This window comes from Biomphalaria glabrata, chromosome 7 (genome assembly GCF_947242115.1).
Source record: "Biomphalaria glabrata chromosome 7, xgBioGlab47.1, whole genome shotgun sequence".
Classification (NCBI taxonomy): domain Eukaryota; kingdom Metazoa; phylum Mollusca; class Gastropoda; family Planorbidae; genus Biomphalaria; species Biomphalaria glabrata.
Window position 1 is genome coordinate 3,882,587 of NC_074717.1, and position 16,125 is coordinate 3,898,711.

General features: G+C 35.9%; 1 protein-coding gene and 1 long non-coding RNA gene across 2 annotated transcripts; one reads left to right on the top strand and one right to left on the bottom strand.

The window, feature by feature from the left end:
* Window positions 1-1,731: 1,731 nt before the first annotated feature.
* On the bottom strand, window positions 1,732-9,372 carry LOC129927336 (uncharacterized). The gene is made up of 2 exons (XR_008778967.1): window positions 7,518-9,372; window positions 1,732-2,223 (listed from the first exon to the last, which is right to left on the bottom strand). It is a non-coding gene; the product is annotated as an uncharacterized LOC129927336 (long non-coding RNA).
* A 1,163-nt stretch (window positions 9,373-10,535) lies between these two features.
* LOC129927317 (ankyrin repeat and KH domain-containing protein mask-1-like) lies at window positions 10,536-13,296 on the top strand. Its single transcript, XM_056035787.1, has one exon. It carries the CDS (start codon window positions 10,567-10,569, stop codon window positions 13,294-13,296), a length of 2,730 nt encoding a protein of 909 aa, XP_055891762.1. The 5' UTR covers window positions 10,536-10,566.
* Window positions 13,297-16,125: the final 2,829 nt, after the last annotated feature.

The window sequence follows — 16,125 nt, forward strand, 5'->3', positions numbered from 1 at the left end:
CCTTTTTTTTTTCCACCATGTTTGACCACTACGCTTCACCCACCACCTTGCCACAACCATGCCTTATAGTCTCAGATTGAAGCGTTATGCTGAATTACCTCCCCCCCCCACCTCTTTTCCGAGTGGCCATACTGCGTTTCTCCTGTCCCGTCACAAGCTGGTAATTCAAACAGTTGACCGCGTGACACCTTCTACTCTTTAGAGATGGCAAGCTAACGTATGCAATGATCATCTTGATCATGTTCAATCTTAAAAGGAATTGTCGATGAAGGTAGGGCTTGGACCAACATTATCTTATAAACTACAGACGTTACTTCAAAGAAGATAATTACGTCCTATGAATCCGTGGGTCAATCTAGTACATCATGCGTGCTAACCAGTGACTTAAACTCTGCCAAGTCTCCCTAAATTTCTATATCTATATATATCCTGGTCATTTAATCCAGTCTTTTATTTCCAAATATTTTCTTCTAATCCGTTCTGTAATGTTGTTGTTAAGGCTTTGACTTTTAGCACTTATTTCATATATAAACATGTTTAGTTATAAATTGTCCGCCCCCCCCCCTTTCTTCATTCTGATGAACTTAACTGCATAGAGGACACGGAATTATAAAAACAAATCTAGTCAGAGAAAGGGGAATGAACTTAAGGGGTTAAAAGATTTGAACGTTTGTTGCAAGGGGTTAACGAAAAATCCGGGCATAGTTTTGTAGAGAAATGTGGCTATATATGTATATAGGTAGTAAACGTCCTAGCTTTATTGTGAAGCTGGATGATTTAAAAAAAATAGTTTTTAGTATAGCTGGTTTTATTTGTATGTAGGGGAGGTCAATATTATCTTGCGCAGGCCGCATCAAAGTTAAGTCCTCTGGCCAAGGTGCGACGAAACAGGGGAGGCGACTGGGTAGGAATTATCCTACAGAGGACGTTATCATCTAAGGCAAAGGTGTGGCGTAAGTAGAGAAAATCCTTTGAGAAATAAGATAAGAATGATTAGAATCTATATGATCAAGCCGGTGAATACTTTCTATATATGTACTGAACCGCCAAACGCTTTCTCGAGAAATTTCATACATATAAGATTACTACTTTTGATATATTCGAAGTTTGAACGTGGCTTTTCGTAAGCTTTCTAAATAAATCTTTCTATTTAAAATTAGGTGTATATCCGAAATGGCCGCAGGCTACAAAGTTGAAATACAAATGTTTAATAGTATAAATATACATTCGTCTTTTTTTTTCCGTAAGCGTATTTTATTACTTTTTCCCTAAATAAGAAATAACTGCGTGAATGTTGCTTTTTTGTGTGTACAAAGACTTTGAAGAGGCGGCGGAAAAAAGTAGAAAAGGGATACTAGAATATACCGGCCAGATGTCAGGTCAGGTGTTTTAAGTTAAGGGTTCCCAATGAGGGGTTCACGCCCTTCCATACTTTTCAAGGCACCAAACTTTTTTACAAAGTTTTTTTTTTTTTGGTATAAGATCAGGAACATAGACTTATGTATTATACTAGACTGGAAACCGGAAAAAAATCTTATCCTAGATTGATCGATTCACAGACCTATATATATATTGTGATGTTGCTAGTTCAGGCTGTCTTGAAGTCAACCAATTACTCTGCAATCGTTTGGGTGTAATTGTTCGGGTGTATTACGTGCAGTTGAACGACAACACAAACAAGAACTGGCACATCAGTTGTAACAAGTGAAGAGATGTAGTCGAACGATGATGAACAAGTTCACATAGATTTATTCTGATAAAAGGCCACAGTAGAAGTCTCTGTCACTAAACACGTCGTTACCCTCGATTGTTCTATCGCTAACTGATTTTCCGGTCTCTAACCCAACATATCCCAAACGTCACTAGTCCCGTTCAATATGCGTCTACTATGGTGCGTCGCTAAATAACTAAAATAACTAACCTATATAAATAAGGTGTCTAACAGATTCCTCCCCCCCTTGAAAAAAAAAATATGTCAATATTTTTCCACTACTGTCAAGTCTTACAAGGACATTTTCAATTTAAGGGGAAGACCACAAACATAAAATCTTGATCTCTTCATCTTGACATCTTCATCTTGACAGTTCCTCATATTCATGTCAATGTTCATAACAGTTCATAACATTCCAAAATCATCTTCATTAGTACACAGTTCATCATAAAAGAAAATGTGGCATCTTATGGGCACGTCACACGTCACAAATGTTCTTCACTGGCAGTAATCTGATAAAATACAACATTTCAAAAAACAATTATAGACTTTATTTACACATTCAATAAATTTTTTTTTTCTTACCACCCTTTTATACGCTTTTGTCCATTTTTCTTTTATACTCACCCTTTTCCATAGAACTAACTTTCGTCAATGATATATGAAATGATTCACACAAGAAAAAATATCCATACTTACTTTTAAATGCTTAATGTCAACTTTACTTATCTCCCTTTTCCATAACATATAAATGGTGTCAATATATTAATATATATTACATACTCAATATAATCATAGTTTATTTACAAAATTATTTCATTTCAATGTCATTCTAGACAATAGATCAGCTACAATATTCACAGATCCACTAATAGCTTTCACTTCAAATTTATACTCCTGTAATGCTAAGAACCATCTATAAACACGACTGTTTTTCATGCTCTTTTGCTGTATATACTGAATAGGTTTATGATCAGTTAATAATATGAATTTCCTTCCTATTAAATAGCTCTCTAGCTTAGTAATTACCCATATTACAGCTAAGGCTTCTCGTTCAATGACACTATATTTTTTCTCTGCCTCTGACAATTTTCTGCTTACATATAATATAGGATGTAAGTTATCATAGTTCTGCATTAAACAACCACCAATAGCATTACCAGATGCATCAGTTGTGACATAAAATATTTTGTCTTTATCAGGTAGTCTTAATATTAGTTCATGACTAAAAACATCTTTAATTCTGTCAATAGCTTTCACACATTCCTCATTACAAACTACTTTTTGAGGTTTTCCTTTTTTAAGTAAGTCATTTAATGGATTCACTATTTCTGCTAAGTTCTTTATAAACTTTCTGTAATAATTTACTATTCCCAATATGCTTTTAATTTGTCTTTTTGTTGTAGGTATTTCAATATTAAGTACTTTCTTTATGTTATCTTCAATAGGGCTAATCATGTTGTTATTTACTTTATGTCCTAAGAAAATTATTTCCTCCAATCCTATTTCTACTTTTTCTGCTTGAATTGTAAGTCCACTTTCTTTTATTATTTTGAACACTTCTTTTACATCTACCAAATGTTCCTCCCAACTATTATTAAAAATACATATGTCATCCAAATAGCAAATAACATTTTCTTTGTTTCCAATTATCATGTTCATCATTCTATTAAATGTGGCAGGTGCATTTACTAATCCAAAACTCATATAATTCCATTGAAAAATACCATATGGTGTTACAAATGCTGTGTAAGGTTTTGCATTTTCTGTTAAAGGTATTTGCCAATAACCTTTAGTTAAATCCAATTTAGTAAAAAATTTTGCTCCATTTAATTTATGTAAAATATCCTCTATATTTGGCATTGGATATGGGTCAAATTCTGTGATGTTGTTAAGTTTCCTATAATCAATACATAACCTTATATCTCCATTCTTCTTTTTGGCTATCACAATTGGTGAAGCATAAGGAGATGTTGATGGCTCAATTATACCTGATTCTAGTAAATTGTCTATTTCTTTCTTTACTTTGTCTTGTAAATGTAGCGGTATTCTATATGGCTTAAGCTTGATAGGTTTTGGATCTGTTACTTTAATGTCATGTTTAATAATATTAGTTTTTCCTGGTATACTGGAAAAAATTTCTTTGTATTCCTGTATTATTTTAGTTATGTCTTTTGACTTTTCCTTAGTTAAATTATTAAGATTAATCTTTTGCCAAGTTTGATTCTCTTTTGTTTCTATTACAGGTATTTCCTTAATATCATTTTCATTAAGATTTTCATTTGTTATTATCATCAAGCATTCTTCTCTTTCTGAAAATTTATTTTCTATTTCCTCCTGAATGTTTTGTATTAACTCATCTTCTCTATCATGATACAGTTTCAAATTATTTATGTGATATGTTTTAATTTTCCCATTTATTTCAATTTGATAATTCACATCACTAATTTGTTTTATCACCTTAAATGGACCTTTCCATTGTTTACCAATTTTATTTTTCAGGTCATTTATCAATATTAATACATTGTTTCCTACTTCTAGTGTTTTCAATTGTCTTTTCTTATTTAGATTCTCATGAGCACTTTGTTTGTACTTCTTGTTGTTGTTATATGCTTGAGTCCATATTTCTTTCAATTCTGTTGTAATTATTGTTTCACTGTCATTGTTTAATTTATTCTCATTGCTTATTATATTTTCTTTAAAAACATCTAATTCATCTCTAGGTTTTCTTCCATGTATTATTTCATATGGTGAAAATTGTGTTGCTTCATGGATGTTGTTTCTATGAGCAAATAGTACATAGTTAATGTAATGATCCCACTTGTTCTGATTATTCTGAATTATTTTTGTTAGTGATCTTTTTAATGAACCACCATATCGTTCACATAAACCATTACTCTCCGGGTGATAAACCGAAGAGTATATGTGTTGTATATTGTATTGTTTAGTCCATTTCTTAAATTGTTCTGACTTAAACTGAGATCCCTGATCACTCAATATAATTTTAGGTATACCATGTCTTGTAATTACTTTTTGAGTTATGGCATTAATGATATTTTCTGCACTTGTATTTGATAATGGGATTGCCTCTGGATATCTACTAAACATGTCTATTACTGTTAGAATGTATTTGTTATTATTTTCAGTTTGAATTAAAGGACCTATTAAATCAATAGATACTTTCTGAAATGGTGCTGTAGGTTCATCCATTTCTTGAATAGGTGCTTTATTCACTAGACTTTTGTTAGATCTCTTTTGACATATGTCACATGAGTTTATGTATTTGTTGATTGTTGCTTTCATTTTAGGCCAAAATACTTGTTTTGACAAATTCCTATAACATTTCTTTACTCCCCTATGTGCTGCTAAATTATTATCATGTGTCATGATTAAAACATCTTTCCAATATTTCTGTGGTAAGACAAGTTGTTTTATTTTCTTATTATCATTACTTGTTTGTCTAAATAATATTTTATTCTCTATACAAAATTTCTCCATTGGATTATTATTGTTTTTATCTGATATTCTTGAATAAATTTTCCCAATAATATTGTCATTCATTTGTTCTAATGCAAATGTGGGTGTTGTTTCTTTTTCACTTTGAGATATTTGTGTTTCAAGACTATTTTGTGTTTCATTTTCTATCTCACTTTCCTTAACATCTGTATTTTCTATTTGTATTACATTACTGGTTTCTTTTTCTTCATCATTACTTATTACATTTATTGTATTTTCTAGTTTCTCATCTTTTTTATCCATTGATCTTGTTATTATCATACTTGTTATATTTTGTGTTTCTATGTTTTCATGATTTTGTCTTATGTTTTTGTATTTGTTTTGCCAGTCTTCTAATTCTTTTCTTGAACATTCTTTAACTCCTTTTATGTTTCCTACTAACATATCATATCTCATTTCTGATATTGCAATGCCATCACAATAGCCAGTGAAAAATGGAGTTTCAATGTATACCCTTATAGCTTTAAATTCCCTTACGGTGCCATCTGCTAATTCTACTTTCTTAGTAAACCCTTTATACCAATGAGGTTTGACAAATTTAGTTTTTACTGCCAAAGTGTTACAACCTGAATCTCTGATTAATTCCACCGGAATTCTATCTACAAACCCTGGGTACACTGCAAAATTATTCCTATTTCCTTCCATGAAATATACCCTATCTGTACCTTTATTTTTGTATTCCCTACTGTAACTCCTATTTCTATAATTTCCCCTGTCATTCCTATCTCTACTCCTATATCTATTGTTATTTTGTTCATTGTATCTATTTCTACTTCCAGACCTACTATTCCCTCTTCTACAGTTAGCTGCTATATGACCTATTCCTTGACATTTAAAACAGGTTATTTCACTATATTTTCTATTTCCACTATTTGATCTGTTTCTATTTCTACTTCTATCAACATTTTCTTTGGTGTATCCTATTAAATCTACTTTGCTCTTATCTCTATCAGAAAATGGTTTATTTGGATATGCATTTTTGTATACTCTCATTATTTCTGTTATTTCATCTATAGTTTTTGGGTTTCTTTCTCTAATAAAAGATTGTAATTGAGGATCACATTTATTTACAAAGTTGTCCACTAAAATAAAATTTTTTAATCCCTCATAAGAGTTTGTTACTTTTTCTAATTTTACCCACTTATTGAAAAAATCCTTTTCCATATTAATGGTAGTTTGGGGTTCTATTCCTAATGATGGTATATTGTCAAAGTATTTCTTTCTAAAAGTTGTAGCATTATGACCATAGGCATTCAATAACTCTCTTTTTAAAACCTGATAGCTATCATCAATATGATGGTCATGATTTTGGCATATTGTTAGAGCTTGACCATGAACAAAGTCTATCAGTATTTCAGACCATTCTTCTTCAGGCATATTAAATGTAGACATTTTTGCCTCATATCTTTTCAGGAAATCACCAATGTCATCCTTCTGTTCATCAAAACTTTGTATTTTTCTCTTTAGCCATGTCTGCGAATTAGGGTTGTCTCTTTGAGTGGTATAATTATTTGAGTTATTTGTGTTATTTCCTTGTTCAGTTTGGGCTCTGGCTTGTGCTGCATCCAATCTCATCTTCTCCATTTTAGCTTCATGTTCTCGGTCCTCTTTTTGCTTCTCATATTCTTCCTTTCTGATCCTATCTTGTCTCTCTATCTCTTGTCTTTGACGTTCCGTTTCCTCCTTCACAACTTGCTGTACATAAGCTGCTAAGTCCTTTCCTTTTAACTCCATGGCCTTTCCATCCTGTATAGCTGTTTCTTTAACCTCCTTAAGGTCCACATATGATGATGTAGCCATTGTGTTTTATATTTTATATATATTTTTACTTAGCCTATATTGGTTATGGCTATACTTTAAACTTATTTTATATTTAGGTTTTTACACACTTTTATACAAGTTTTAAGTGTTATGTCTCTATCTATAGATTTAGTAAATGTATAAATCTAGTCTGAGTTATTATGGTTATATTCAAATCTGTATATTAGGTCCAGTATTACACACAAATTTAAATCTAGTATATTATAGTATGTATAATAATACTATTTAGATCTATAGTTATCAAGAGCACTATGACTTTTAGATCTAGTATGAATAACTATGATCAATTTTAAAATCTGGTATGACTGAAGTCACAGTGAAGTGTTTTTAACTGTTTAGAGTAAATTCAAAGACTGTCTAGAGTCTAAATCTAGAGTAGATTATGGTTCTATTTAACCATACGAAACAAATATGTGTATACAATGTCAAATATATCTTCAACAAGATATATATATCTAGAATGTACTACCTTCATTCATTTTTCAATTAATAATATTTCAAATTAGAGTCTAGATGATTTAATGTACCAAAGAGATGTACAACAATTTGCAGATCTAAATTTAGCCAGACGATAGTATTTGACTACATAGCCAGTTTCGGCATTATTCTCATGGCAAAATCATATTTGATTTTAACCGCTCAAACTAAAAATTATTTTAGTCTGATTCACAATGAAAGAATCCTACCCGCACTTTCTATCATTAAGTGAAAAAAAATACAGATCTAATTAAATTAATAAAAATAAATAATTTAAAATAATATAAACAAATGAAATAATTAAATGAGACTATCGCTATGGGTTGGGATATGACAATATGGCACACAATGATGACGTCACGAAGTAACCAAGCAACAACGGATATGACGTTTACACAAACAAAACAAATTACAACTCTAAACGTATAATATAGCTTTTCATCTAAATTATGTCTTTACCCCGAACGGGTTTAAGGCTTCAGCACCACCTGAATTTACTCAGGCTAACATACCAAATTTAGACAAAATCTATTTCTAAGGGCAATCTAAACATATACTAATAAGAAAAATGGCACTTAGCTTTTGATAAGAAAGATCCCTTTGTTCGGACTCCCGAATATGCTAGATCACAACAAATTCCACTGTCTCTCTTCCAGTTCTGACTCTGTTCTCCGGTGCTACCAGTATCCCACGTAATGCCACAGATGTCCTGATATGCCACAGCAAAATGTTCCAGTTTCTTTGACGACTGTTGATGACCGTATGTGTAGTTCCGACGACTTTGTGTACACAGTTACTGACGAATAGGTTAACGGTTCTTCTGGCGATGACTTGACTTGTGTAGATAACTACTGACAAATAACAGTCTCTTGACGGCAACTTGATCTGGACGACTGACGAATAACGAATTTCTTGACGATGTCTTGATCTGGGCTGACGAATAACGGCTTTCTTGACGATGACTTGATCTGGGCTGACGAATAACGACTTTCTTGACGATGACTTGATCTGGGCTGACGAATAACGGTTCTCTAAAATAGTTCACTGCTTCTGCTGCTACTCTGGTAGTACGACGAAGTTTGCTGTTGTACTCTGCTTCACTAGACCAAACTGTCCAATGTAGACTAGGTGAGACCAAGGTCACCTCCGACGACGTTCCGTTAGACGATTAACGGTTTTCAACGAAATTAAGTGGATGTAGCTGTTTCCACAACTTCACTGCTAACAAGTCTAGGTATGGTCTAGACCGACGAATACTAAATAGATCAATGTTCAGTACTGATAAAGATTACTTCACTAACCTTCCAAAGGTTAAACACAGTGACCGTTATAAAAGTGGTAAGCAACCGGTTCAATGAGCAAACTGCTCCACAAGAATCTCTCCAAGGGTAAGACGACAGAGCGATTTCGATTTAGTTAGCTACCAAACTTGTAGTACTCACAATACTTCTGACAGCGGGCAAACTGTCCTTCTCGAAACTGACGAGGTAAAACTTGATACTCGATGTGGCTCCTCTGACGAAGAAAAAATATGTCCAACAGGTTCACTAACGATCTCTCACCCGTTATGAATGAACGGTTTCTCTGGTTGTAGGTCGATTCAGCATATGAAGATCAGGCTTGCTTTGATAGTATACTGGTTAAGTAGACCAGACGTTGCGATGATTACTGTCCCGACGAAGGTCACCCTGAGTTAACGGCTCGTTGAACGTGCGATCAAGAACATGTAGATCTAGAACAAAGTCACTCTGCGATGATGCTGTGTTCAGCCGTACTCCGATGAAATCTTATATCTTCGAGTGCACGACCCTCACCTGAGTAAACGTTCTGCTTCGAGGTCCGGTTCGATGTCGCCACTGTGATGTTGCTAGTTCAGGCTGTCTTGAAGTCAACCAATTACTCTGCAATCGTTTGGGTGTAATTGTTCGGGTGTATTACGTGCAGTTGAACGACAACACAAACAAGAACTGGCACATCAGTTGTAACAAGTGAAGAGATGTAGTCGAACGATGATGAACAAGTTCACATAGATTTATTCTGATAAAAGGCCACAGTAGAAGTCTCTGTCACTAAACACGTCGTTACCCTCGATTGTTCTATCGCTAACTGATTTTCCGGTCTCTAACCCAACATATCTCAAACGTCACTAGTCCCGTTCAATATGCGTCTACTATGGTGCGTCGCTAAATAACTAAAATAACTAACCTATATAAATAAGGTGTCTAACAATATATATTTTAAAAAAGCTATTTCCTGTTTGTTTCCTTTAAGATAATGTTTCAAAAATCCTAGATCGAAATAATTCAAGTTGATTTAAATCATCTTGTGTACATTTAAATAGATTGATTACCTAGATCTTTCTAAATTATGCATCTAAAAATTGAAAAATAATAATTATTTGACGAGAGTACTGTTATTTTTGATGTTCAATTACTAGATCTAGATTTAAAAATTAAATTATATGTTACATAGGTTAGGGATGAAAAAAAAAGAAACTTTACTTCTTTTAACTACTTTACAAAACAACGCCTTGATCCAGCTTTCTAAAAAAAAATTACGACCATTTTTTTTGTAGTGTTAAGAAATCTCCATGTCCAGTCAAGTGTAGTCTATGTAAGTCTATAACCAGGAACTATAAAATTTGTTGCAGTGAGCATCAACAAATTGGGGAAAAGTAAAGGCGGTTGGTAGTTGTGCTGGCCACATGACACCCTCGTTAACCGTAAGCCACAGAAACGGATGACCTTTACATCTTCTGTCTTATAATCCACAAGGTCTGAAAGAGGAATGTTAAAAAAAAAGTAACAAGTCTGTCCCTCTTACCTTTATTTCAGTACTGGATTGTATAAAAGTATAATTATACTTACGCACAACAATTAGGCCTACGTTTAACACTCAAAATAACATGTTCATTTTCTTATCCATGCCGATATATACGGAAACATTCTTTCTGAAACTGATTTAAGTTCTATAGTCATTGACTTTACTGTTGCTGTTTTTTTTCCAGATTCCTGTAATTAATAGCAGATGTTGATAATAACATGGAAACTAAGAATGCAGTTCAGTTCAATGACACCATCTTCTTCAAAACAATAGCTTCCGGTAGCATTGCAAAGATTCACAAACTTTTGAGACTGTGTGATCAAAAGACTACACACTTTTCCAACCACGCCTTAAATTGGGCTGTTTTTGAGGCTTGTAATATAGGTTACAACCATCTACTTCAGTTTGTCCTCCAAGATGGCACCCGATTAGAAGTCAGAGACGACAACGGAAACTCTCCTCTTATGATTTGCTCCAAGAAAGGTTTTCCAGGCATTGTGGGTAAGCTCTTGAGGCTGGGCGCTGATGTGAATGCTAAAAATAGCAACGGCGATACATCACTTATGCTTGCTACGTCAAGGGAAGTAATTGAGTTACTACTACAAAACAGACGATTGCATTTAGATGAACAAAACTCGACTGGGAACACTGCTTTAATGTCAGCCATCGAGACATCTCATCTCCAGAAGGTTAAATTGCTGATCAATGCTGGAGCTAACCCGAACAGACAAGTCGGGGAATGCCCACAAAGTAGCTCGTTTTCGTTGTCTGGTTTCCTAATCAACAATGAAGGCGAAAGTGCATTCGATGTTGCCAAAAGAATGGGATTCGATAAACTGCTGGACTTGCTGTATCGTGCCAAATTGGTCAACTTAAATCCTTTGCAGTTGGCAGCTATTAAAAATGACTTTGATTCCTGCATCACGTTGCTGAAGTATAAATTATGTGATAGAGAAGAAACTCAAAATCTTCGGCCTGACATCCTCTGTTATGTTTTAAAACGGATACAGCAAAGGGACGCTATTCTTTCATCTGATATTGAGTTTTTTAGAGAGTTATGCAGACTTGGCATGGATGTCAATAGATGTCAGTGCTGCGCAAAATCACTCATTGAGCTCGTGCTGAACATCGGAAGCTACGATCTGGCTGAAATTTTTTGTGTCCATGGCGCTAAGCTCACCCATGACGATCTGGTGTCTGCTGTTAAGGGACAACACTTACAAATGATTCAACTTCTCATAAACCATGGGGCACCCGTTAACAAATACCACCATCGAGGCTACGTAACTTACAAGGATTCAGCTCTTGATGCAGCATTGGAGTGCTCTTTTACGAATGCTGCCAGGGTCCTTCTTGACCACGGTGCTGAGCTCGAAGCCGATTGCGCTGTCACTCAAGCCTTAAGAAGCAAGAACACGAAGACGCTCAACTTTCTCTTAACCGAATGTGGTGAAGAGACCAGAGCTGACATAGCAACACCAGAAACGTTAATACAGGCTGTAAAGCTAGGAGACATTCAGCTCATCCAGCTACTGTTAGGCGCAGGGACGGACATTGATGGGGTCCACGATGATAAAACTCCTCTAATGAGCGCTGTCCACATAGAGGTCATCGATTTTTTATTAAGCAAAGGAGCCGATGTGAATTTCAAAACTTCTACCACACCATTGATAAACGTTTTATCTAGGAATTATTTCAACGATATCAACTCGACATTTCATCCTAAACTTAATTCAAATGAGATAGATCAACACATAATCCATGTGATTGACGTTTTTCTAAAAAATGGCGCAAGTTTAGAAGACAATGATGATTATGGCAATACAGCTTTAATAAAATCCGCTCAAGGTAGCTTCAGTGTAGAGGTTCTCAAATATTTACTGGACAAGGGAGCTGACGTAAATCAAAAAGATTGTTGGGGATTAACGGCACTGCACGCAGCAGCAGAGAGTCACAAATTAGATTTCGTGGAAGTTTTATTCAAGTACAATGTTTCTGTGAACCTGAAAAGTAACGAAGGGCGAACCCCACTACACCTGGCTGTGAGAGATGTAAATACTGTTCGATTTTTTCTGGAAAATCAAGCAAATGTAAATGCTAAGGATTCCTTTGGGGACACACCACTGTCGCTTGCAGCAGCACGTTATGGTGACTTGTGGGAAGTTGTCCAACTTCTGATCGCCTCTGGCTCCGATATCAACCACAGAAACACTTCTGGCATGTCTCCAGTATGGCTAGCTGCAGAAAATTACAACTTAAAATGCCTGGAATTGTTAATCGATGGTAAAGCTGATTTAGGTCCCAATTATCAGCAAAAGAAATCGGCGTTGTCAATACTGCTCAACGAATTGTCCCCCAGTAAAGAAAAACAACAAACAGCTACAATGCTGTTGGAACATGGAGCTAGTGTTGAATTCGTCAAACGAGATATCATCCATCGCCTCATCGCTGCTGGTAGTGATGGCACTCTGATTCAAAGACTCATTAAAATAGGCTTTTGTCCTACAGACATACTTCTAAAGAGCACTATCTTTGGCTGGCCTAAGACTTCTGTATCGCCACTCGCTGTTTCCTTAATTTTAGACAGCCTTGACCTTGCCCGCTTTTTTATTGACAATTGGTATCTAACAAAATCAGACATCAGCATTTTGTCCAGAAACAAAAATATTATAAATTGCTCACGACTACGCGAAAATAAAGCTCTTCCGTATCTGAAGGAAGTTTCCCGCCAGCCAATGAGGTTGGAGCTTTTGTGCTTCATAACTGTCTCGTCTGCTTTAGGTTCAGACCGAGGCAGACGTCAAAGGATTCTTAACTCTAAACTCCCAGTCCTATTTCAGGATAAACTCTTGTTTTCAAAACTAGAGGACAAGGTCCTTGAAGCAGTGGCTCGTAGGGGAATGTTATTTCTTCATGAACTAAAAAAAAACAAAGTTATGACCTGCTGAAATGTTGATTATCAGAAGATTACACGCGTCTGCCTTTAGAATGTAGGCCTATTACTACTGATGCTCAGTTAATATTGACCACTAGACCAACTAGATTGATTTCCGATTTTGTACTTTGAATCATTGATTAAAATCAATACCTTCTCTTCTTTTCTAAGTTGTCTTTTTTATTTTAATTTCATGTGGTTTTTATTTGAAAACCATTACTGTAGTTGTTTCATTCTTGTCTTATAATCGCCTACTGTAAGTCTCTACCCGACATCTACACTATAAAGTAAAAAGTCATAGCAACTGTCTTGTATGCTTGCTAATCCTGGACACTAACAGCAGAACTAGAGAGGAAGATCCTAAATGGAACTAAAACGCTTGGTAGGATATCAAGCATCACCTATAACCTATAAATTAATTTGGATGTTAACTATAATGAATAAACATTTTAATTTTTTTTCAAAAACTTTTTTGATGTCTAATAAAAGGCTTATATTCATGCACTCGTTGTCTAGTGATTTGGTTCCACAAGGTTGTTATTGCCAGAAGTGGTAATAGAAACAAGCACTCCACTATCTATAAAATGCTTTCAATGGAATGCATCTCAAAGAGCCTCCAACATCCACTCCAAATCCTGGCCATCATATGCGACACTCTCTCTCTCTATTAGGCACGAGTGACTCAGATATTGGGTCCGGTGGAACTGTTACCACTGACAGGAGAAGGGGCATGATGTGTAAGATGTTATCATCTTTTTTTAAAGTAATGTCTGTATTTTGTAAGATAAGGTGATGCAGTATGTAAAATAAATATTGTTTACTACTAGATTCAAGAAGAACATTAAGACCTCTCTGTTTAAAACTTTTTTAGATTAGTTTGTTATTTTAGCTCTCATGTTTATGTTTGTAATGTTATCACAGCGCCTTCAGCCTACATTTGGTTTGTTAACAGCGCTTTATAAATTAAATTATTATTAACTTATTATTACTTTCATTTTAGGTTATCAATTTTACAATACCCAACACTATCAAACATTACATCCATCGTGTGGGCAGGACAGCCAGAGGAGGCAAAAGTGGAAGGTATCTACTGTTTCTTTCATTTAGAGCAGCGGTTCTCAACCTTTTAAGCTCGGCGACCTCTTTTTACAATCCCCCCACTCTGCCACGACCCCCCCCCCCCGCTTACACACATACAGCAATAGAAGAATATACTTTTTTCGATGGTCTTTGGCGACCCCTGGCGAATCGTCAATCGACCCCCAAGGGGGTCGCGACCCACAGGTTGAGAACCCCTGATTTAGAGACACATGAATGGAAAGTAGCTAGATTCAAGTTAGAACATCTTTTATGTGCTGTATTTTGGGAGTAGGGCCACTGTGATGTAGGGTGGTCATAGGGTTGTAGCTACGGACAACTTGTCCAGCTGAACCTTGGTAGGCATAATACTTTGTTTTATACGTCTTCTTCTTCTAGCCAGCTTTATTGCTGCTGAGCTGTCAGCTCTTTTGCAGACTGTGCCAAGGAAAAAAAAGTGTGCTGTTTTCTTCAGTTGTTCAGCACTGCCGTACAGGGTGTTGGTTATGTTGGGCTGTAGTGGAAGTAGGGTCTGCCTAAGGTGGCTTAGGGAGGAGCATTCAAAGAGGATATGGTTTACGGTTTCAAAGGGGTGGGCGCAGTGTCTGCAAAGGGGGAGTTGTGTGGAGTTTATTTTTTTCAGGTGGTAATTTAATAGTGGTGTGTGTTTTGTTCTTAGTTGGAAGATTGTAGATTGTTCTTTGCGGGGGAGGAAGTTAATACTGTCCAGTTTGTTAGGCGTAGTCATTTCTTTGTACATGGCTCTGCCTGTGTTTCCTGATGCCCATTGGTTGAGCCACTCCTCTTTGTGATTGTTGAATAACATTGACCTTAGGGTGAGGTAGTTAACAGGTCTATCTGGTTGTTCCATAGATGAACCTGCCTTTGATAGCTTATCTGCCTTTTTCATTTCCCATGATGCCAATGTGTCCAGGGATCCACTGTAGTGTGATATTGATATTTAATTTTGATATCATCTGATGGATTATCACAATGAGTGTTGCCAACTCTCTTGGGCTGTTTGAGGTGCTGCTGTTAAGTTTTTTAATACAGAACTCTTGAGCAGAACTTGAAAAACTTCACTAGAAAAAAAATAAACTTTATACATATGACACTATTATTATTATAGCTTTTACATAGCGCTACTCAGAGCCCTATTGGTCCAAGCTCATTTGTGGACCAGTGGGGGGAGGGGGTATCTAGGAGTTGGTTTTCCGTGCTGCCTTTAGCTCTGCCCGATTCGGGTGTCGAACCTCGAGCCCCTTTCTAGGTAGCCAAGCCAAGCCAAGTTCAAGCGCACTTGGCCTCTTGTAGAAACACAAAGAAATAAAACATCAAGCTATTTGACACAGTACTTGAACTACTTTAAAAACTACACACAACACACACACTCTGTCACTTCTCTCTGAATTGTACTCCTGTCATCAGCATATAACCCTATTTAGGCACTTGTCTGTCTTATTTCAACTTGATGATTTCATCCGTAATCTTAAGCCACTACAAACATGCACTCTCTATGATAGCCACACAGTTCTCTGGTTCCCGGTCACTTCATCCCCAGTCATTTCATCCCCTGGTCACTTCATCCCCCGGTCATTTCATCCCCTGGTCATTTCATCCCCTGGTCATTTCATCCCCTGGTCACTTCATCCCCCGGTCATTTCATCCCCGGTCATTTCATCCTCTGGTCACTTCATCCCCCGGTCATTTCATCCCCTGGTCATTTCATCCCCTGGTCACTTCATCCCCTGGTCATTTCATCCCC

Coding starts and splice junctions, on each gene's coding strand:
- LOC129927317 (XM_056035787.1), top strand. CDS start 10,567: ATGGAAACTAAGAATGCAGTTCAGTTCAATGACACCATCTTCTTCAAA.